Genomic DNA, 25,010 nt, shown 5'->3' with positions numbered 1-25,010 from the left:
GCTCATGTCTACAAAACACTCCTCCCCATGTCTCGCTCCATCTGACAGCTATTACTGTGGTTCAAGTTCTTGGCCTTAACGCTCCTTTCCTACTCTGCTCTTACATTCTTTCCTCTGTAGATTCCTTACCTCCCATCTCAACTCTTTTAAACCTTCCCCCCACCCCCGAAGGCTTTCCTTAGGGCCACATTGCCACAGTTCCTAGCCTTCTCTGACACTTTGCTGCCTCTTTACAGTTTTAGGAAGGTGCTCATCATACCATCTATCAAGGCTAGGGCATTCATCCCCTGGGAACTCCAGCCATCGCCCTTTTTTATCATTATTCCAGGCACAAATAAAAGCTACATTTGTGCATTCAGACTATTTCTATCCCCTTGTCATCTCTAAAACATCGGAAAATATCTGGAGAATTGTTCTCTCTCTAGTTCAAGTAATCATTCCCATCATCTAAAGAGGTTGTGAAATCTTATATTCTTTGATTAAATGTTCTCAGACTGTTAGAGAAGACCCAAGATTTCTCTCCTCTTTCCATCCTAGTCTACCCTCTACCTCCTTCCCCAATCCCCATCCCAACCCCTGCCAAACGTCACCATGCAACTAACTGCCATGGCTACTAGTGCTGAGCTTCTGCCAGGCTCTTACTGTTAGCGAATGGTCAAGGTACACACCTTTGATCTGGACATTTTCTCCTATTTGATGTATGAGCTATGTAACTTTCAAGTACATTTCTCTTGGACTGCAAGTTCCTGGAAGGCAGGGCTGTCCGTAAGAACGAGGAACTTTTTCTAAGCAGAATCCATGCAAGTAGCTGCTGCTTGGTGATGGGAATAGCATTTGAAGTCCCTCAAGTAATATACAAAATATAATAGCTTGTAACGTGATTTCAGTCCTAGGTATGTAGCTACACCATCTCTCCCCACCTAACACCAAATGTTTTCTTTATCTGGTGGAGCACCCGAGAGTCGTGTTCACTTTCTGAGAGTCGTGTTCACTTTGATTCTCGGTCTGGCAAACTCATGCTACAACATCACTGGGGATCTGTCCCTCTTTCTAGAGCCTCTACAGTAAGGGACAAAGCCTAAGTGTGCATTCCAGTACATACAGCTTTATAAGCTGGCTGGCGCCTTGTTGCAGCCATACTTACTTGGTGACGTGGGGGAGGCTGCACCTCCTTCTGTTGATGTGGTCGGAGGCTTTGTGTCTGGCACCGGCAGAGGCACAGGCCTGGCCATCGGTGGTGGTGGCGGCGGCGGCAACATTGGGGTGGGAAGGAATGGGTTGTGCACCTTGCCTTGGCTGCTCCCATTGGGCTGTGAGCATGGGGGCAGAAAACACACATACAAGAAAAAGAAGAAAGAGACAGCAACCATTAGCTGCTTCTGAAAACAAAACAGTCAGTAGGCACCTTTATTGTCAATACTACGTATCTAGCTGCTTGAATCCTTCCATAAGTCCATATGGATAAGTCCATATGCAAACATCCTCTGTTGGGTTCTGTTTTCGAGGCATCTCACAAAAGTACTCTTAGGCGCAGGTGCCCGGTGCATCCTTAGCCGCAGGTGCCCAATGCATCCTGAACTTAACTCTTGAACTGCATTGTCCTTCTTTGCATCCGGTTTTATAAAATCACACACCAATCATCATTCTGGATTTGTCACCCGAGTAACCAACTTTTGCTTGGCATGTTTTGTATTTTTCTGTATTAACGGCTCCCTTCATTATCATTCCCATGATTATTAAATATTTAAGTGTTTTATGGATTGTGGTATATTCCACTTGTTTCTTTACATAGATATGATAAAGTTTCCTAAGTATGCACTTGAGATAAAAAAGTAATATTTTATTTTCACTCTTCGAAGTTGATATTATATAACATTTAATAAATGTGTTAAGAGAACATAGAAAATTTTGTTCACATATTGTATAACATCAGGCACAGAAACTTTAGAATTCAGCTGTCAGAAGCCTGCTAGGGAAAAATATCACTTCTAATTTTGATTTAAATTATATAAGCATATGCCATAAGAGTCATATTTATTTTGCTGCCTGATGTTAAAACAACCAAATAACAGCTCTTTAACAAAAAATTCCCCTCTAAAGAGAGCAATAAAAACAATTTTATTTTCAATCTTTTCAAAATCATTTCATGAAGAGACCTGCCTTAAGCCCTATAAAATTTTGATCAAAACGCAAAACTGGGCATCTGACAGTTATATAGGGTGTCAGGACTATTAAAAAATGGTTAAAAATTTAGAAGTCAGATGCTTGAAGCTGGTGATCAGCTCAGTTTTTTTCACTGTTTCCCAAGTGGCCTCCATTCAACCAACAACAGCAGTTCATATTTAGTGCCCAATCAAAATTCGGTTGAAGGAGATCCTGCCGTCCCAGGCTTTTACATTTAAGCTTAATAATTCTGCAGAGGCAGTCTCACTCCCCATCAACATTTACTCATATATTTAGTATTGCTCCTCAAAGACTACCTCGTCTGACGATCAGAACGCTGTGCTTTCTTGCCGGCAACCCTGCCTTTGCATTATTTCTGAGTGGGCTGAGAGTCCACAAGTGAATGCTTTAGAATAAGCCAAGCAAATGAATATACAAGCAAAAAGAAAAGAGGCACCATATTGATTTGTTGTCTAGACAGAAATGTATCTGCTAACACATCACCAGACATTAGTCAAAGCTGCCTGTTCTGGCTCAGATATGCAGAATCAGGTATTTCTGCAAGTGAAAAAAAATCAGTGACAGGATGGTGTGACATACTATCCCAAATTAGGCAGTAATCATTTGGGCTAATCTGTGACTTCATGCACAGTTATTAGGAGAAAAGGAAAATCAACTTTGGCTTTATGCTGGTCATTGTTTATTATTATTGGCCTTGGGATACAGCTATCCATTGTAAACATCTAAGCCTATATTTGAAGTGAAATTTGTGATTTTTAAAAATCACTTTTGCATTTGGAATGCCATTTCAAATTGTGATTATTTGGTTTATTTGAGGAAAAATAAAAACATTCGTGTGAAGCGACTGAACACTGTTTAGCTTTATACCAAGATAAGTGGGAAAGATAATGACTTGCAGAAATAACAAACTATAATAAACTGTACTCTCAGCATCTTGAGTTCAAGTACTGGTCAACTTGATCTAAAGTGTTAGAAGACTGTATTTTTAAAAAATATCAACTAAGTTGATCTGAAACATCTGTCCCCTTCATCTCCCTACCTCTCTCTACCACCCCAAATCACTATTTAAAACTATTCGGTCTTTCTATTTTGTTAACTGTATGAGCCCTGGGGTTAGAATGCATGGGGTGGAATGATCAGCTCATAGAACTTAGAAGGTTATATAGTTCACTCTCGAGCCGATTTATATCCATAAACTTGACAGTTGCAAACTTAACACAAACACTGTTTTTAAACCCTGACTAATCACTCTTAGAGCAAGTTAACTTTCCCACAATCTAGAATAAATATGACATTTGCCTGCAGTCAGTCAGTACAACATTAGAGCACAGTGTCACATGATCGTCAGATCTTCCCTTGTTATTTTTATATTCGGCTAACATTTCTAAAGAAATGGAAAAAAAAAAAGAGGTTTCCTTACATTGAGGAACCCCACCTGTCCAGCCTGCTGACCAGCATCAGGGCAGACAAGTTGGACAAATTCTTTCAGCGTCTCCTGAGGGTGATAGCGGATGGCTGGGTGTGAGAAGTAAGGCCCAGGCTGCTGGATAATGGGTGATGTCGGGAAATGAAGAGTCGATGGTGTTGCATGCGGACTTGCTGCAGAAAAAGAAAACATCAGGGTTATGAAAAGAAAGACCTGCTTTGTCACAGCTGAACCTGATTCAACTTCCTCCTCTATTTCTCCTCCTGGCCCGAGTCACAGAATTGCTCATGTGACTGAATTGAACACTGGATCGGTCTGACAGATTTTCTTCCTTAAGGCTTTAAGACAAACACAGAGGTTAGATTAGGGTAGAGTTTCAAGCTGTCTTTCTATTTTCAGTGGACATGAGTTATAAAGGCATTAATAATCCTTGGTGAGGCTGAAGATTATTCATTACCTTAAGAGCCTCTTTAATGAAGCAAGCAATAAAAAATGTATTTGGTAGATTAGACCTGACTTAACTGACATTACATATGACAAATTCTAGTTTGCACATATGGATCCCCTTTCATGCCGAGCTATCCATAGACAATAATTCATTGTTAAAGCTCTTATACCCCTTTCAAGGAAATTTCTAGGGACTAATTCAGGATGAAAATTTTTTGAAGTATGTAGTAAATGATCACTTAATGAACCCATGCAATTTGGGTGCCTCACTTTACACGGATGGTTTATGTCGCCTTCAGATGCCATTTCAAAGCCAAACTCAGAAATGCATATATGTGAGAGCAGGGGAACCCACAGGGTAAGCAGGCAGTGACCTCTACTAAAATGTTGGCTCTGTGCCCTTAAAAACGATAAAAGACTCAGACAACTACTACTTCCTTACATTTGAACCCTGGTAAATTTCATTTGGACAGGAAGATTATATTAGATTAAAAACCTTATGTGAGGTGCCTAATAACTTTGCTGAGGGAACTTTTGTCCTTGAATGAGAAGGATGACTGATAAAACTGGCTGGAGGGTAAGAGCGGCACATGGAAAGGTTGAAGATACTCAAACCAAGTCAAGCCAACAGAGCAGCTCTTGCTTCTCAATCAGGGTCAGAGAAACCTCTCCCAAATTAGAGGAGATGAGAGTATTTATCTCTCCTTTACTTTTTGCAGTTTAAATCTTTAAACTCAAGAAGCCCTTGCAAAGTAAAATCACAGGAACGTCCACATTTTGGACAATAAGATCTCTCTCTCTTTTTTTTTTTTTTTTTTGAGACGGAGTTTCGCTCTTGTTACCCAGGCTGGAGTGCAATGGCACGATCTCGGCTCACCGCGACCTCCGCCTCCTGGGTTCAGGCAATTCTCCTGCCTCAGCCTCCTGAGTAAATAAGACCTTTCTAATACCAAGAATGACTCATAATACTGAAGAGAATCCCAGTAGACAGGCCACTACTTCTCCCACTAGCCCACTTGCATAGCTAAGGGCTGTAAAAAGAATGCACCTGCATGACTTGCTGGGCATGGGTTCTTCGTTCCTTACTGGGATCTCCTTATGATCGGGGCACTTTCTGACTAATGACTGAAATGGTTCATACGACAGGGTTCAGAGTGATATCTGAAGTTTTCGAAGAACGGAAATGGGAGATGAGAGTAGAAGTAACGGTCCAATCCGTGTTTTATAGATGGTCTGATGAGACCCTTTAATTCAGGAAACCTTTCATCTGCCCAATAAATACTCATAGGCGCCTACTATGGGCTCAAGAAACAAATCTGAGCCAAAACAGATGAAATTTTACCCTCAGTCATACAACTGAGGATGTCTCAAACGTGATCTATTTGAACCAGAATTTTCATTACCTTCCCCTCTCAAGCTGATGCTTCTCCCAGGTCTTCTCCATCTTTGTAAATAGCTTTTCCACCCACTGCAGTATCCCAAGAACTGAGTCTGGCACTCAATAAATATGTGTGGAATGGGCAGCGAATGACTAAATGAACAGAGGTTAATACGATAACCATACTGTTAAACATAGCATCAAATTTGCCAAAACCAAATCTTGGTTTCTCCACCTGGCCAAGAGCCAGAGAACTTTTAGAAAAATGGGTAAAACTTAGGACTTCCTGCAATGAATGATAAATCTTGGAACTGATCATCATTGCTGAGTTAAATCCCACAAGCTAAAAAGTTAAATGGCTCCGGTCATCTCTTAACTCTGCAAATTATGCTACTGGCTTTAAAGAATCAGAGGAAGTTTTTTATCCAACATGGTACAGTCCTTGCTGATGGCAAAAAACTTTCACTCAGTACCCTGCATCTGATGGAACAGTTACCAGGTAAGGACAGAATGTGGTATTTCCCAAACTAGGCTGAGATATACTGAGCCTAACAAAACAAAACACTCAACTTTTGCAGGATGTCAAACACCAAGGTGGCAATTCCGCTGACATGAGCCCCTGGTAGGCTGACCTTGAAGATAAAGTGCCACTGCCTCAGATGCTCAATGGAAAGTGATGGGTAATTGTCTGATTACAAAATCACGGTGGCCAACAGAGACTGCTGCCCAAGGAAGAAATTCACTTGAGATCAAACAGAACTGATCTTTAAAGAAATGAGATATAAGAAATAATTCAAAAGGACCCTGTCATCTCCCCATTAAATGTTAATACACATCCGTGCCCTCATTTTGTTGTTGTTGTTAAATACGTAAAAGAAAATAATTAGCAATGTAAATTTAGACCTTAGTCTCTTTATTATATTTTACTAAAATCAATTTATTCATCATTTCTCTGTGGAACAGAGAACACAAGAACATATGATTTTTAACTTTTTCTTTTAACACAAGAACATATGATACTATATGGAATTAATTCTACAATGACTGATTTATAAGAATCAATTAATTCTTAATTAATACCAGGAAATCATTTAGCCTGTAGTTTCAAATTTGGCAATCGCTGAGTCTGCATTTTAAAGGGTCATCCTTTGCAACCCTTACTTTCTCAGGCTTTGAACTTTCTGGTTCAGTCATCAGTTCACTGTGCAACTGGAGAGAAGTCATTCAATATCCTGGGCCTTCATTTCTTCAAACAGAAAACAGTTATGTTACTGACATCACAAAGCTCTAATTATTATTATTAAGTATACACTGTTTCTCTGGATAACCTGCATTCATCTTCTACCAGACACATAGAAACCCACTGAAACTCAGAACTGAGATTTCATCAATGCCTAACTTCGTTTTTCTTCTCTCCTATTTCTTGTTTTCTCTCTTTGTTTTGGATTTTTTTTTCTTTTTTTTGAGATGGAGTTTCACTTGTTACCCAGGCTGGAGTGCAATGGCGCGATCTCGGCTCACCGCAGCCTCCGCCTCCTGGGTTCAGGCAATTCTCCTGCCTCAGCCTCCTGAGTAGCTGGGATTACAGGCACGCGCCACCACGCCCAGCTAACGTTTTGTATTTTTAGTAAAGACGGGGTTTCACCATGTTGACCAGGATGGTCTCGATCTCTTGACCTCGTGATCCACCCGCCTCGGCCTCCCAAAGTGCTGGGATTACAGGCTTGAGCCACCGCGCCCGGCCTTGTTTTGGATATTTTTATTGTACCTAAGTTTTTATTTAAGTTGTCTCAAGTCATTTCAGAAAGAGCCACAGGGGTTAAATCAACTTAAGGGTAAAATTCATCAAGTATATTTTGAGATGGCCAGATCAGGCTTTATAGAAAAAAGTTCCCATTAGGAATCTGGCATGACGCTAACGGGAACGCACGGAGAATGGTATGAGTCCAGATTTTTGATGAAGAAAAACACGTCTTATGGATGTGTGTGTGAGTAGTTGACACGATAAAAAATTATCACACATTATGTAAATGCATATTTAGATCTTTAAAATGTGCATTATTTACTTGAGAGTCAATAAAGGCTTTTCTCAAGTGGTTACAGTTTATTGCAGTGCATCCATCTGTATCCATGTTGATGTTAATACAATTTTGCGTATTAAAAGACACTACAAAACTGGCTGCTTCCGGCACCTAATACTCTTAGTACCCTAGGCCAGGAGCAGCAGAGAGTGTCAGAAACACTTCACTCCTGACAGATCTCACTACTAGTTTAAACTTTAATGAGTGGCCAGACTTGTTTAAAACAACTGCTTGGGCTTTTCACAAAGAATATAAATAAGATGGGAAGGAAGGACATTTGATCGGCTGCAATGGCACTGCCTACACATCCTGAACAAAGTAGCCACAATGGAAGAAACAGAGAGCCAGAATTTCCCAAAGGGTGCATTACTCAGCTATTTATTACAAAAAGATCATATTACTGGATACTTTCAAAAAAAGAAAGCAGGTCAGACAGGTTGGTTTACTTGTTCATTTTGTTCCCCACCAGTCCAGCACCCCCCAGTTCTTGAAAATCCTCTCTTGGTTTTAGTTTGAAGAGAAAAAGTTAAAAATTCAAACAATTGAAAAAAAATGTATATACATATGTAACTCAAAAATGCTTCTTCTGTTAAGAGTAGAATTTATTAAGACCGGGAAAGGAGAAGGTCAGGCTCATTATTGTATTATCGGATATGTTGTGAGACTCATAAAATCTAACCAGTGACTCTTGGTTTGAGAGTCCACTATGGGGAAGGGGTCTAGCAGACACATCGAGTGCTCTTAAGGGGAGCTAGAACTAGTTAGAACATCTAAGGTGGGCCATGTGAAATAAGGCTGTATCAGGAAGCGGTGTCCACACAAGCCTGGAATCTTGCCTTTTTCTGCTTTTATAAGTCTTAGGGAAGAAAAAGAAAGTAATCTCTTAGTATTTCCTGTGGTTTTTCTCAAGTTCAACCTCGAAGAACTCAAATAACTCTCACACATTTTCCCTCAAACCAAAACTTTATGGGTTGAAATATGTTCTGTACAACCCTGACATCGCCTTAATTGCATGATCCCTTGTCCATGAACTGTTGCAGATTCTCACACACTGGACAGAGTCTTGGAATCTTTTCACGTTAGCTTTTGCTTTCTGGCATCAGCCTTTAAATCCCATTCTCTCTTGTATGGGAGGCTCCAAAGAGAAGCTGTCAAGGGAGCAACACAAACAATAAAATCGAATCCTCTTTCAGGTGCAATGTGCTCTTATGGCAGTGTTATATAAAGGCTTCTTCCCCCACAATGGCGAACAATCATCCCTGAGCCCTGGCATCTGCAAAACTTCATCGTTTTAGCCTGAATCAATACAAAGTCAGGGGCAACAGGTGAGACTGTAAACAGTTTTTCTCTGTTAGCACCATTACAAGAAAAACCTTCTCATCTGTCTTCAGAAATATGATGTTCTTTAGGTGAAAGTTACCATTTCCATACAGTAAGGGTGGCATTAAAAACTCTTGACTACTCATAATTAGAAGTAAAAATTTGTAATAAGGCAAAGCTTCAAATGGAGAAGAAAATTGAAGAAAAAAAAAATCCCACTTAAAAAAAAAGCATCTTTCCATAAGGGTAAATTGAACTTAAAAATGACGTGGATTGTCAACTACTATGTATCTTGCTTCTCCAGAAATTCAAAACCACACTACACCATTATACCCTACCTAAAGCTGAGAAATCTATCTTAATGGTCCATAGCTCTAATTTATAAATCATGCATGAATCAGGCCTGCCATTTATGAAAGCTGAGAAGTTTGGAGTTATGGGATTTATTTTAACAGAGATACAGGAAAGAAGAACTGACAATGGTTTTCAAACCTTTAAGAGGCGATGCCTTTTCTAAATAACAAAGCGTTTGACTTGAGGTGAGCCAAGGTTTTTCAAAACATTTGGTCCACATCTTTCACATCACTAAGATGCACATGAAAGGACCCAGATATGTCCAATTGAGAGAAATATATGACATCACGTGATGGCTTGCAAAACACCAGCGTTTTTATATTACTGCTACAAGACAAAGTAACTTTATGCCACAGTAAGTTTTTAAGACGGTTAGTAGATTCGATTCCATTTGAATTGAAGGGATCTTCTAAGAGATCAAATTCTAATGTGTTTTGGAAAAACAGAAGAAAAAGGAAAGGCCCATATAAAAAAAAGAAAGGCCAAATTCTTTAAAAATTTTTATCTAGATCAGTTTTAGCTACTTCAAGACCACTGTTGCTCGAAGGCCCTGGCTAGACCAGGAGTTGGCAAACATTTTCTGTGAAGACCAGATACCAAGTAGTTTAGACTTTGCAGGCTGTATGGTCTCTGTTGCAACTGCTCAACTCTGCTGCTACAGTGCAGAAGCAGTCATAGACATTACATAAACAAATGGGTGTGGCTGTGTTCCAATAAAACATTATTTTCAAATACAGACAAAGGTCTGTTTGATCAAGCCATAGTTTTTCAGTGGTGTAGACCCACACGATTCTTGTTCATTCTCCAAACACCTCTGTGATCTGTGAGTCACAGACACCTGACAATCACTGCTACTTCCACCTAACCACGCCATGTTCCTGAACAGCCTTTCTGTTGAAGCCCCAGCTTTCTGAAGCTTTCCAAAGCAATCTGGTTGCCTGTGATATCTCATTAACTCTCCATGATAGCCTTTTGATTATCTGTTTTCATCATTACTTAACACGGTTTGGTCTGTTCTGGTTGACCACATCCGTGTGTGTGTGTGTGTGTGTGTGTGTGTGTGTGTGTGTGTGTGTAATTCTAAGTTAAACATATGACTTGGAAAAGCAGTGCAATGTAGTTTTAAATTCTAAGCTCTATCACGAGCTATGCTTCAGGTTGCTGAGCTTCTCTAAAACTCAGTTTTGCCATCTATATAATGGGGCTAATAATACCTCACAGAGCTGTTGTGAAGATTAAATGAGACCATGTATATAAAGCACATGGCACAGTTTCTGAACACACAGTTAAGTCATCAATAAATAGCTTCCTTTATTGGTATGACAGTACTATCATAGACAAGAATGGGGCTAGGCAATGAGTAAACTGAAATTAGCTCCTGCGTGCTAGGACCTGTTCTGACTGCAGAATACAGGAAGGAAAGGAGTGATGGAACAAGAGGTCCTTATTGCTCGCTTGTCTCTTGGACAAAAAAGTAAATAACTACAGATAAAATCATATGTACTATCAGTATGGATACGACATGAGGGCCTTGAAAATAATTCCACCAACAATAAAATGAAAAGCAAAAGCAGCAATAGCAGTAGCAACAATCCTGACCTAATAATCACAGATACCATAGATAGCTAAATAAACACAAAATTTCTTTAAAGACCTATAAAGAGTCTTTGCTAACCAAACCTACTGCGAATCCCTGCCTTTACTTAAAGTTCAGACTGTAAGACTTAACCCAGAAGCTTCGAACTATGGAGTCAGCTCCCTTTAGATGCAATTTTTCACTTAGACCTACAATCTTTGAGTGTCCATACTGAACGCCCTCTTCACCATGTAGACCCTTGCCAACCAGGCATTTTTTTTTTTTTTTTGAGGTAGAGTCTCACTCTGTCACTTAGAATGGAGTGCAGTCATGCTATCTCGGCTCACTACAAACCGCCTTCTGGGTTCAAGTGATTCTTTCGCCTCAGCCTCCTGAGTAGCTGGGACTACAAACACCTGCCATCACATCTGGCTAACTTTTCTATTTTTTTTTTAGTAGAGACAGGGTTTCACCATGTTGCCCACGGTGGTCTTGAACTCCTGAGCTCAGGAAATCCACCTATCTTGGCCACCCAAAGTGCTAGGATTACAAGCATGAAACACTACGCCTGGCCCCAGGCATACTTCTGACCTCACCATATTCTAAGCATGGTCTCCCGAAACATGGCAACAGTGGAAATCTCTATCATTTCCCTTGAAAGCTTCACCATGTTAGTTATTTGGAGTTTGCTTATCGGAAATATAATACATATTGACTACTAGAAACACTTCTCAGCCGGGTGTGATGGCTCACACCTATAATCCCAGCTACTCAGAAGGCTGAGGTAGGAGAATCAGTTGAGCCCAGGAGTTTGAGACCACCATGGGCAATACAGTGAGATCTTATCTCTACAAAAAAATTTTTTTAAAAAATGTAACCGGGTGTGGTGGCTGGGATTACAGTAAGCCTATAATCCCAGCTACTTGGAGGCTGAGGTGGGAGGGCTGCATAAGCCCAGGAGTTTGAGTCTGCAGTGAGCCATGATTATACCACTGCACTCTAGCCTGGGTGACAGAGCAAGACCCTGTCTCTAAAATAATAATAACAATAACAAGAACAAATGCTTTTCAGAATATCTAGGGTATTTTTCAGAAATATTTTCAGATTAGATAAAGGGATTTGGTTTTAACTTAGTTTCTGCGGCTACCTGGCATATTATAAATGTAGGTGGCTTCTAAATACTCTCTGAAGCTCATCTAGTTTAAGTTCTAGTGGATGTATAGAATTCAGTCCCTGGGATTACATTTACAAATAGTACAACTGATCCATAAAAATAAAATTAAAATCTAAAAATCTGAAATAAGGAAGGCTTTTAAAAGAAATTATTTTTAAAATGTTTATGGGATATTAAGTTATAGGGTATATCTAGACTCAGTCTTTAAGATACTTTGGCTTTGGGGAGACTGTAATAATTAGAGTTTAAAAAGCCCTGAGTGTGCTACTTTAAGCTCTGTGAAACAGAGCCCCCAGCTTTTGTCCTGCCGGGGCCTCTTTGAATCGAAATTGACCATGTTCATGCACTAATTGCCTAAGCTTCCATGATGGCTGATGTGAAATGTGTTCAAACATCATGCAACAGCTGTGATTATTGGAAATATTTAGAGTGATGGTTTAATAGGCAAAGTTGACAAGAATCCAGTTCCAGGAAGGGAACTTGAACTTTTACGTAACATGTAAGTGATACTACTGTGAGACTAAATGAAGAATGAAAAACAAATCAAAACAATTATTTGAGAAAAAAACGAACCACCGTAGATTGGATGATTCCAAAGATTAACGGAAAAACGGAGGGAATCTTCCAATGACCTGTTAGAAGTGAAACGGAATTACAAACTGCAGTCCTGTGAAAGAGGACTTCAAAAACAAGATCCATGCAGATGCTTCTTGGACAATGACCGATGCTGGATCTATGGTGTTGCAAGTCTTTCCCTGCATTAAAAAAATGCAGAAAAACAAGCAGACAAACCAGCAAAATCTCATAACGAACATAAAACCATGGGTTGTTCTGCAGCATTTCTCTCCACCAAACCATCGGATTTATACTGAAATCGAAGCCTCTATTTCTGTGCAACGTGATTACTAAAGCATAGGCTACTTTGGTTTTTTTTTTTTTTTTCTCTTTTGAGTCGGGGTCTTGCTGTCTCAGCCAGGCTGGAGTGCAGTGACACAGTCTAGGCTCACCGCAACCTCCGCTTCCTGGGCTCAAGCAATCCTCCCACCTCAACCTCCCAAGTGGCTGAGACTACAAGCATATGCCACCATGCCCAGCTAATTTTTGTATTTTTAGTAGAGATGGGGTTTCACTGTCGCCCAGGCTGGTTGCAAACTCCCGGACTCAAGTGATCTGCCTGCCTTGGCCTCTCAACATGTTGGGATTACAGGTGCGAGCCACCTGTCCGAGCCAATGACTACTTTCAAGGCATCCTCTTGAACTCAAAGCATCATCCTGAATTCACCCCACAGGACTTGAGGATTTATCCTACTGAGGGTATATTTCACACAAGGAATGGAATAAGCAACAGAACAATCAATCTCGTGATTAAAGTCAGGGGACCAAGTTTTCATTCTAGCTTGGGTATTGACTAGCAGGTACCAGCCTCCCATATTCCTTAGTTTCCTTTACTACAAAATGTGCTTGACTATTCCGGCTTTAACATCTTTCACTCCCTGTGCTAATCTGGATAAAGTTCTTAATATTTCCAAACCTACATTTTCTTATCTTTAAATAACAGCAGCAATTGGCCAGGCATGGTGGCTCATGCCTGTAATCCCAGCACTTTGGGAGGCTGAGGCAAGGCGGATCACAAGGCCAGGAGTTTGAGATCAGCCTGGCTAACATGATGAAATCCTGTCTCTACTAAAAATACAAAAAATTAGCCAGGTGTGGTGGTGCGTGACTGTAGTCCCCGATGCTTGGGAGGCTGAGGCAGGAGAATTGCTTGAACCTGGAAGGCAGAGGTTGCAGTGATCCAAGATTGCCCCACTGCATGTCAGCCTGGGCAACAAGAACGAGACTCCATCTCAGGGAAAAAAAAAAAAAAAAAAAAAAGTAACAGCAACAATTAACAAAGCTTTTCTGAGGATTAGAATTAATGGATGCAGGTGCCTCATTCATAGTAGGATCATTCATTCAGCAAGTGTATTGAGAATCTACTATGTGCCAAACAGTATGCTAGACTCTTGGTTATTTAATACTCTTAGGATTGGTTTTAGAATAAATTAGGATACATGAAAAGTAATCTGGATTATACAATGCAGTGAAGCAACACCAGGTAATTGAGAATCAAGAGCTGACCTATTTTCGAGTTACCCTGGGGGTCTGTGGCATGAACAAATAGGCCTGGGTTTTACTTGTGCCCTGCAAATGCTAGCTGCAGGAACAAGCCACAGCTAGTGAGTAGGCTGAGCCCACTGGCCAGCACTCAGGCCAGCTCTGCTATTAGCTCCTGCAGCGGGTAGCTGCTATTTTTGCCTGCCCAGCGGTCCTTCACCCCTTCTTCTGGAAACAGAGCTCTAATGTTTCTTTGGGGAACTATCAGCCTCAGTCTATGTGGTTAGGGTGGACTTAACCTTAGCCGTTGGCTCCATGGGTGGGCAGGTAAACCAGGGCATACCAATGAGGCATTCCATTGCCTTTTAAACTAAGGGTTGTGTTAAAAGTGAACAAATGACCCAAACCGGGGTAATCAGAATCATAAGCATCTAGGAGAGTAGGCCCTTCCGTAGATCCATTGTTAAAAAGTTGTTCTTTTTCTCTTGGGTTTATTAAATTGGTGGACATTAAGCCTGGAGTTGCTCACACTATCTGTGCCACAGTCTGAATATATTTAGCCTAAATAAAGCTAAATATCACAAGAATAAAGCTCACACAGAGGACAGCAGACCTGGGTGGGACTGCGGGTCTGGGGAGGGAGAAAAGGAGGGGATGGGGGAGGTAGAGGGGCAGGGGGAGAGAGAGGAGGGGGGGGTGCTTTCTGAAGGTAGCATCTGAACACCTGACTCCATCTCTACCTTAAGCTACATAACCCTAGACTTCTCAGTTACATAAACTAAACCATTATTTTCTTTTGGGGGAGTGGAGGAGCAGCAAAGTAATTTGGTTGGGTTTCCTTCATTTGTAAGAATCCTTCACTTGAGTACGTGTTAACATATCTACTGTTCCTTACCTAGTATGCGACAATTCAACAACTCTTACTATGATACTCAGAAATTTGGAGATTCAGAAAGATTTAGACATATCCCTCAGGGATACTAAAGTTTAAAAAATTCATATTGCATACCAAAAAAAGGACCCACATATCTTGACATAAGTACATTCAAATCTCTGCAAATATTTCAAATAGCTTGCTACAGTACTCTTCAGTCTTCTTTAATTCCCTGCATATTCATCTCATCACAGGTGTAATCATTTGTCTAATATCTGTCTGTTCTGCTAGATTGGAAGGGCAGGACTGGCTGATCTAGCTTGCTCATTAGGCCCAGCACAGTGCTTGGCAGATAATGAGTGCTCAATAATTATTTGCCAAATTGACTCTTAAAAACAACAGATTCTTGTAAACAACAAAGGTGCTTATCCCTTTAGGAAGTGCCCCGCCTGAATGAAGGCAGGTCAGAGCAAAGCCTACACACGGCTAAGGGGCTACCCCTCATGCGAGAGGGGCTGCCTGCTCCACTGAAAAGGTTCCCGTGCTTCCAAGTGTGCAAGAGCGATGGGATGGGAAAACCGGGTTTGCTCTTGTCCGCAAGACCACATCTCCTCTTCCAGGCAAGTGCGGCTTCTCCCCAAGAGGGGGAGCACATTCTTCCTTCCAGAACAACATGAGCAGGTAGAAAGAGAGAACTGGGGATGGGGAGTGAGGAAGGAAAGAATCATCGCAAGAGAACTACAGACAAAGAAAGCAAATAGCAACAAGGGGGTGGGAGAATCTGGGAGACAGTGAACACCTATGTATTGAATGCTCACTGTATACCGAGCTCTTTCCGTGTGTCATCTCACTTCCCCTCCCAGAAAGCCTTTCCACTTTGGGACAGGTGGGGAAACAAAGACCAGCAGAGAATGAGTGACTTGCAGAAGCTGCCACAGACCCCCAGTGGCTGTGCAGGATCTGAATTCTACTCTGGCTGACTCCAAAGCCCGTGTTCTCTTCATTGCCCTCTGCTGCTCCCGTTTATTTTTCACAGGTCAAATGGTTTATTTCAGATTTTTTTTTTTTTTCTCATCGGTCCCCTTATTATTGTAATAGAAGCTGGCAATTCTGATGATCCTCAGATGTGTTTTGGGCATAAGAAATTTTTTCAGGGGGAAAAAGGAACTACCATTCAATATGAAGAAATGGCAAATGTAAATTTCCTGTAAAAATATGAAGTTTAAAAAACATTCCAGGCCGGGCGCGGTGGCTCAAGCCTGTCATCCCAGCACTTTGGGAGGCCGAGGCGGGTGGATCACGAGGTCGAGAGATCGAGACCATCCTGGTCAACGTGGTGAAACCCCGTCTCTACTAAAAATACAAAACATTAGCTGGGCATGGTGGCACGTGCCTGTAATCCCAGCTACTCGGGAGGCTGAGGCAGGAGAATTGCCTGAGCCCAGGAGGCGGAGGTTGCGGTGAGCCGAGATCGCCCCATTGCACTCCAGCCTGGGTAACAAGAGCGAAACTCCGTATCAAAAAAAAAAAAAAAAAAAAAAAAAAAAATTCCATACGTGTGGGTGGTTAAACACGCTGGTTTCTGTAACACGAAGGATGCAGCCTGCAATGGGTGGCTTTCAGTGATACTGCAAGCACATGAATAGGGCCATACATTCCCATTTTGAGTATCAGCACTCACCCCTCCTTTCCTACAGGGATGATAAGCTGATACTACCTAAACATTGTTCGAGCTACAGTCCCTTACTATTGTAATTCACTTAACTTTAACATGATTTATGATTCTGTCAATAGGGGAGGTTGAAAACCCTGCACTGAAGCTTAAATGTGAGCTTCATATTTAACACAGTAATTGGGTGTGTGTGCGCGTGTGTGTATGCGAGAGAGAAAGAGGTAGAAGAAACCATTCCACATACAGAGGAGATACAAGGCCAATCTTGAATTTTTTATTCTATGGTGAAAAAAAGGAAAATAAATGAGTCTAAACCTGGAATCCGCATTAGATTAAGCTGAACCAGAAAGAAAGAACTGCTCGAGACTTATCTGATTATGCGAGGTACAGTCCAAGTGCATGATACCAGGAAGTCTTAACAATGAGAGGGTTTCTAAGAAACCTTGCTCAGAACTACTGCCTTCACTATGTACGGATACGTGGGTCTATGCCTGTGTGTGCCTGTGTGCACACATGCACCAGCGGGACATGCAGGCCTGCGTGTGATTGAGAGGGACAGAGAGAAAGGGGCAAAGGAATTCCAAGGGAAAGCAGCTTCCTTTGTGAAGATGAGTTTAAATCCAGCCCCCCCCCACCCCACCACCGGATAATCACCCTATTCTCTTTAGCACTCACCCTGGAGGCCCTTTGCCTCTTTAAGAGATTAAGGAGCCAAGTGGTCTCACTGCCCTAACCTGTCCTCCCAGGGACAGCATATTAACATGATTCCACTACGGAAGAGCCCTCTTTAGAAGTTTGCTGCAGGGATGACAAATTAACCCAGCAGGGTGTCCCACACATCTATCACGGTACAAATTATTAGCGTAATAGAGCTTTTAGTTATGCATTTATCTAGTAATTATTGAACATTACACAAACCCAAGCTGAGCAGCCATGGCCCTTTATGAGGGTGGCTCAGTGGGTGGCCTTACAGTTAATTTAGGATAGTTCTCCACTAGGCAGTTCACTTGCAGACAAATTAGCTAAACAGCCTTCTCCTTTAAATATTTTCCATGTCACAGTGAAACTCTTTACAATACAGTAAAGGTACAGTTTTAATTACACGCTTCCTGACTTCTGTTGAGTTGTAGTTTTAAAACATTCGCTAGCACTCTTTTTTCCTCTGGCTGGGCAGTAATAGCTGGTTGTAAGTATCTGGCTAATGAATTTAATAATTTCCTGAACTGGGACTTAAAGGACTTTTGCAAAAAAAAAAAAAAAAATGCTGCTTTTTCTCTTTAGTGTCCAGCAACTTCAAATCCCATCCACAATGCTGCCTGTGAGGGCAGGCACTGGCACTGGAGCAAACCGTGAACGAGGTTCACAGACCCTCTTGCTTCTCTGATCCATGCTCCTCAAAGGTGGTACTTGTTAGGTCTATGAGGCCTGCATTTGAAAATCAATTCTGGCAATTCTTCTTGGAGAAAAGCAACGTCATGTTTTCTCAAGTGACATACTCCAGTAATAAATAAACACTGCGCGTCTGTTGGCAGATTATTTCAGCGCCTTGTTAGCAACAGGTACCTAATTGCTTCTCATTTTCCTGAGATGATTCAATTGCACTAAACCAGGAGAGACAAATTAGATTCAGTGGATCACCGGCATGTTCTACAACTAAGTTAAAAGCTTTCCTGAGAGGCAAAGTAGTTTGCGGATATGATAGGAGAAAGATGAACAAACCTAGCGCTTGGGGGCCTAGGCCAGGGGAGGGGTGCCACAATTACAGCAGTGGTGAAGCACCAGGGAACGTTCCTTCTGGAGGGACCTTAGCTTGGAGAGAAAAATTTATGATGCCACAGCAAATATTCTACAAATGGGAGCCAAATCATTTTGAGCTCATTTCTCTTAATGTCTATCAAGGTGAAGCTCTTAAAACCAAACCTATCAACTGGTAAGAACAGATACTACACATGATCTTAGCCAAAAGACTGAGAAGTGATTGGATCATGAGGTCAGGAGATTGAGACCATCCTGGCGAACACAGTGAAACCCCGTCTCTAAAAACACAAAAAAATTAGCTGGGTGTGGTGGTGGGCGCTGCAGTCCCAGCTACTCAGGAGGCTGAGGCAGGAAATCGCTTGAACCCGGAAGGCGGAGGTTACTAGCAGTGTCCCTGTCAGAAATGGAATCACATTTTAATTATCACAGCCGCAATTTGTGAACAGTCTGGGAAGGGCTTGTGGACATGGTGGTCTCATTTAATTGACTATGAAGCATTAATACTTTCTAGGAAAGATGGATAACTGACACTTTCGGCAATGTTTATTTGCAAGAATGAACTACCTCAGTCTGGCGCGGTGGCTCACGCCTGTAATCCCAGCCCTTTGGGAGGCTGAGGTGGGCAGATCGCCTGAGGTCAGGAGGTCGAGACCAGCCTGGTTGACATGGTGATAAGCTGTCTCTACTGAAATACAAAAAAAGTTAGCTAGATGTGGTGGTGCGTGCCTGTAATCCCAGCTACTCAGGAGGCTGAGGCATGGAAATCACTTGAACCCAGGAGGTGGAGGTTGCAGTGAGCCAAGATTGCGCCACTGCACTCCAGCCTGGGCGATGGAGTGAGACTCTTAAAAAAAAAAAAACCAAAAAAAACCAAACCAAACCAAAACAAAAAAAGCCACAAAAAACCCAACATGTATTAGGCTGGGGGCATGGTGGCTCACCCCTGCCAGAATCAAGACAATTTTACTTCTAAACTCCATTTGTGTGTGTGTGTGTCTGTGTGTGTGTGTGTGTGTGTGTGTGTTCTGATTCATAAAGAAGTGGGGTTTAACCTTGTGCTGGCATTTTGTATGTCTTAACTCCTCAGTACTTAGTTATCTAAGAGCATCACTTATTTGCTGTTGTAATCCCAGCACTTTGGAAGGCTGAGACAGAAGGACTGCTTGAGCCTATGAGTTTGAGATCAGCTTAGGTAACATAGTAAGACCCTGTCTCTACAAAAACATTTTTAAAAATTAGCTGGGCATAGTGGCATGCGCCTGTAGTCCCAGCTACTCAGAATGCAGAGGCAGAAGGATTCCTTGAGCCTAGGAGTCCGAGGCTTCAGTGAGCTGTGATTGTGTCACTACCCTCCAGCCTGTGTGTCAGAGAGAGACCCTGTCTCCAAACAATCAAATATATACTGAGCACTTAAACATGCTACACCTCTCTCTACATGTTGCTGAATACATGCACTTGAATATATATTACCATACAGTGGAGAAGGAAAGAACTCGCTATTATTCTCAAACTTTCTCTGTTTGCCTTCAATCAAATCCATGCATTCATTCATTTATTAGACTATTATTTATTGAGTGCTTTCCTTATGCCAGGCACAAGGTGGAGGGATTCAGAGATAAATGATAAAGATGTGAGCCTTGCCCTAATGGGTCCTGCCATCTAGTGATGACTGTTGTCCTCCTATTTTACCTCTACTTCCACGTTCCTCTATTATTGTCTATGCATATTATGAATCCACACTCCTCTAACCTTTCTTGGTGACCTCAACTTCCTGAAAGGTGATCTTAATTCTCATAATTCTCTGCGGTATATTTTTCTTGGCCAAACTGGGAGATATTGTGAACTTCAGACCCTCAGATGTTTCATCACTGAGAGCAAGATCCCTGTTTGGGCCAGGAGGATCATGGACTTAGAGAGGTTTATAGAGCATATAAACTTCTGACTACCTCTCCAAACAGAAACGGGAATGATTCTTTGAAAGCTGCACAATAAATCTTTGGTTTATATGGCGATTGCTTTAGTGTATCTTAGGCGTATTTTCTGAATCAAGGCAATTCTACTTCTAAACTCCCTTCGTGGTTTTTTTTTTTTTTTTTTTTTGACTCATAAAGAAGTGGGAGATTAACCTCATGTTTGCATTTTGTGTGTCTGAATTCTTCGGTACTTAGTTTTCGAAGAGCATGATTTATTCGCTGTTGTTTTGTTTTGCGTGCCTATAATGCGAAGGCAAACTGTTTGAGACTAGGGTTGGGTCTTCTGCTTGTCTGGACTCGTGCAGTGCCAAATGCCACCGTAAAGTTGTCCATCAAGATGTCCTTTCCCTGGTTTCCTACCGCAGCCTGTGCTTCCAGCACAGTAATGCAACTGCTGGTTTCCTTGTCCTCTCGTCCTCCAGGAGGCAAGCACCCTGAGGACCGAATCCATGCTTCTCGAGCGCCTTGTATACTGTAAGTGTTCGATAAGTATTTGTGGAAAAAAAGTAACGGTTCCCCAGATAGTAATGAGTATCTGCAAGCTAACACAATATTGAAAAAAGCCAAACTGACCTCAAAAAGTATCTCGCAAGTGGCGTGCACCTAAGAGAAACCCTGAATTTACCAGTAGCAAGGACTCATGGGCTAATAAAAAAGGCTAAGTGATTTGTTTATGGCTGCTATTAAAAGAAAAAAAACTCAGTGTGATGGCACAGGTTATGTTACGATTATCAAAAGATCTAAATGGATATGTTATGACTTTGACTCATAAAAAATGTGAAAACAGACTAATTGTTTCAATAAATGCAGTTAATGTTTCCCCGTGGGGGAGACAAAGGTAGAAACTACTAATATGGTAGAAAAGGCACTGAACTGGAGACTTGATTTCTGGTCTTGGTTCCGGCTAGCTCAGATTTCTCATCTGTAAAAATAATGGGGAATATGTTGCTAACTGTTAACCAGCATATTTATCCCCTATTTACCCACAGATAAAATCTTAATTTTAAAGAGAGTGGCCCTATGTTCAGCTAAACATTTAGTTTCCAGCCTCCCTTGCAGCTACAGGCAATCATGGACCATAGTCTGATCGTGCTGCAGAAGACGCTGTGAAAAAGTGGCAGGATAAGCTGATGGGTCCTTCTTGCCCTCGCCTTTTCCCTTCTTTCTGTGTGGCATGCAGACATAAGGCAGGAGAGCAGTGCCCATGCTGTGACCTCATAAGAACAACCCACTCCATTGTTCGGAGAAGGTATCTCCATCCATGATGGCACTGCAAGTACCACCATGGCAGCCTTGAATCACATAATTGCTTTTTTTTTTTTTTTTTTTTTTTTTTTGAGACAGGGTCTTTCTCTGTTGCCCAGGCTGCAGTGCCATGGTGCCATTATAGCTCACTGCAGCCTCAAATTCCTGGGTTCAAGCAATCCTCCCAGCTCAGCCTCCCAAGTAGCTAGGACGACAGGTGTCTAACACTATGCTCTGCTAATTTGTAAAATTTTGTGTAGAGATAGGGTCTTGCTGTGTTGCCCAGTCTGTTTTCAAATCCCTGGCCTCAAGTGCTTCCTGCCTCAGCCTCCCAAAGTGCCGGGATTACAGGTGTGAGTCACCATACCTAGCCACATGCTTGTTTTCATATGATAAAAATATGACTCCTTATTTTCTTAGGCCATTATTCACTCAGATATTCTGTTACTTTCAGCTAAAAAGCTTCTTCACAGATACAGGAACACATTAGAGCAAAACATTCCAGACCATAACTCTTTCAATTACTTTCAATTGTGCCTCTCAATGTGGATCCTGGAGGCTGCTCCCTGTTCCGAAATCTCTAAAGCACAGAATTGCTTTACTCAGTGCAGAGCATTTAAATAAAGCATCATTCATTATCTTCTTAATCTTGAAAACAGCAAAGACTTCAGGCAGAAAGAGAAGTTTCAAGATCTAAACTTTCAAGAAACTTTAAAATGTAACTGATGATTACTCCAAAGAATTCTCTAAGAAGTTAGACCCTTCAGATCATCAACCAGGCAAACTTCCAATTTTTGAAAAGACAAAGACACCAAGAATTTTTTTTTTTTTTTTTTTTTTAAGATAGAGTCTCACTCTGTTGCCCAGGGTGGAGTGTAGTGACACGATCTTGGCTCACTGCAACCTCCACCTCTTGGGTTCAAGCGATTCTCCCGCCTCACTCTCCTGAGTGGCTGGAATTACAGGCACCCGCCACCATCCCCAGCTAATATTTTTGGATTTTTAGTAGAGACGAGGTTTCACCATGTGATCAGGCTGGTCTTGAACTCTTGACCTCGTGAGCTGCCCACTTCGGCCTCCCAAAGTGCTGGGATTATAGGTGTGAGCCACCGCGCCTGGCCAAGATTTCTTTTTTCAATTATCATGAATGAGACAAACAGTCATGAGTAAATACTTTACTATGGTTATAATTTTAAGTAGTGGTAAAAGAAAGTCTTGAAAGCCCAATCTTTCAGCTTACAGTGCACAGTAATTATACTAATGTATAACGATGTACAAATGCCTCTACTGAAATTTAATATCTTCCCCCTACCCATAGGATATTCCAAAATAACCTCTTGACCTAATGCTAACCACATAGAGAAACAGGTAGCAAAGTATTATCCCCATGGTACAGATGGCCAAACTGAGGCCACTAGGTTAAGTGATTTATCAAAGCCACAAAGAAAGCCAATATCAGAGTGGGGATTCATTTTAAGAAACCACATATCTCTACCTTTACATAAAGAAAGCCCATAGCTCTTAATAAGAAAGCTTCACCTAGAGAATCTTGCATAGGTTTTCTTTGGATGCAAGGCCATGGTTTTTCCACAACTTAGACATTTCTTACAAGGAAGTACGGCATGAACTATCATACATTTATTGCCCTTGGCTCTTCTGAAGAAATGAAAACTCATCAGGGCCAGGGAGGGGATAAATGTCTTTTGGATGCATTTACATGCAGTTTGACTACTGTTATTCATTCAACCAATATTTGAGAATAAAACACACTGTGTGAGGCACCACATAGAGACTGGAATGTCTAAGTCAGAGATCCTTCCCTTTGGAGGTTCTCCTCTAGGAGGGGGGCGAGACAGGAGATGAACTAACAAGGCCAGGTGAAGTTGGTGGAGTCAATGCGTAGGCGTGAAAGGCAGCAGGAGCTTGAGTGTGAGATGTTGGCGAGCTGCGTGGAAGAGAGAAGGTTTCCCTTTGAAAGCAGTGCTTGAGCTGATCTGGGCAGAATGTTGCTGGGTGAAGGCAGCAGGGACAGCATGATACTTTCAAAGCCTGGATGAAAAAGGATTCTTTAACTGTATGACCCGCACGCATACTGTACTTCCAGACACCGTGCAAATGACTACAAATACATGATTTCCTTTGCTCCTTACATAATACGATTCTTTTGAGTTAGAGATGATGATCTCTAACTTAGAGATGAGAAGCCTTTGGTTCAGAGAGAAAAGCAATATGTCAAGTAGTGGACAGAGATTCAAACACCAGCCCATCTGACCCCTTGAGTTTCTGTGTGAACCACTGCCACAGGCTGAATGTTTGTGGCCCTCTAGGATCCGTATCTTGAAATCCTAACCCCCAGTGTGATGGAAATAGGTAGCAGGGCCTTAGGGAGGTGATTAGGTCACAGGGTAGGGCCCTCATGAATAGGATTAGTGCCTTTATGAAAGAGATCCGAGAGACTGCTCCTGCCCCTTCTGTCATGTGAGGACACAGCAAGAAGACGCCATCTATGAACCAAGAAGTGGACCCTCACCAGACACAGAAGCTGCCAGTGTATTGATCTTGGACTTCTGGCCTCTAGAACGGTGAGCAATACATTTCTGTTGTTTATAGGCCACCAGTCTACGGTGTTCTGTTCTGGCAATCAAAACAGACAAAGACAACCGCCGTGCTAGGCTACTTCCCCCTCCAAGGCTCTGTGCTTCTACCTTGCTTTGCAATCTTAAGAGAGAGGTTTTCTTTGTATAAGGTGGCCATGAAATTTCCAAAAGTAGCTTCTGTCTGCAGTCAAAAGTAAGGCCCTTGTGTTTTCAGTGAGGTGATCTTGATTTGCTGTAGCTCTGTAAAAGCTCACCTCCATTCTGAGCATGGATGCGTGCTGGATGGTTACTGCTTACTAACTGGTGCTAGTCCAGCGGAGGCATTCCTGTGGGAAATGCCAGGGAAGGCAGCAGAAGCCTCACCACCGAGTGCTGGCCAGAAAGCAGTAAATGGCCTCCTCATCCCTGCCCCGTGCCCTGGGCACCTGATAAAGGACACACTCTTTTCTTCAAGGCCTTTTTAAAGTTTGATTCTCTGGATTCTCTAATAAGTTACTGTTTTGGGTTGTGGCAACTTTGCACAATAAAAGAAGTATCACAGGTTGAAATCCCCTTTATGTGTACATGTGACATCAATTCCACACCGACTCCCACAGTTATACTCCCTCGATTTAAAACACCAAATCTTACTCCCAAAGGTGATACCATTCCAAGAATTAGTTCAGTGAAAAATGAAGGGTATACAGTATCCATAGCAAATACGCCTTAAATAATGAGAGGTGGAATTCCAACTTTAAAAAAAATATCTTAGCCAGAAAAATGTCTTACATTAGCCTATCTCAACTTTTGTGATTGTTACCATAAAGAGGCAACTGAAGTTTAATCTCAACGACTCCAATTCCCTTCACCAGACC

At 41.8% G+C, this 25,010-nt stretch overlaps 1 protein-coding gene and 1 non-coding gene across 5 annotated transcripts in view; both read right to left on the bottom strand.

Moving 5' to 3' along the window:
• The window catches only part of NFIA (nuclear factor I A), a 388,188-nt gene that overhangs the window by 51,037 nt on the left and 312,141 nt on the right, over positions 1 to 25,010 (bottom strand). For all 4 annotated transcript variants that reach the window (XM_074380913.1, XM_074380912.1, XM_039473584.2 and 1 more), the window contains exons 8-9: positions 3,605 to 3,783; positions 1,145 to 1,310 (exon numbers count right to left, since the gene is read on the bottom strand). In XM_074380913.1, the coding sequence (XP_074237014.1) occupies positions 1,145 to 1,310; positions 3,605 to 3,783 (345 nt within the window). The remainder of the gene's footprint in view (positions 1 to 1,144; positions 1,311 to 3,604; positions 3,784 to 25,010) is intronic.
• LOC120366274 (U2 spliceosomal RNA) lies at positions 18,364 to 18,562 on the bottom strand. The gene has a single exon (XR_005581002.1). It is a non-coding gene; the product is annotated as a U2 spliceosomal RNA (small nuclear RNA).

The sequence above is a fragment of the Saimiri boliviensis genome, chromosome 11 (assembly GCF_048565385.1).
Source record: "Saimiri boliviensis isolate mSaiBol1 chromosome 11, mSaiBol1.pri, whole genome shotgun sequence".
NCBI classification, from domain to species: domain Eukaryota; kingdom Metazoa; phylum Chordata; class Mammalia; order Primates; family Cebidae; genus Saimiri; species Saimiri boliviensis.
This window is presented reverse-complemented; position numbering and strand designations above follow the sequence as displayed.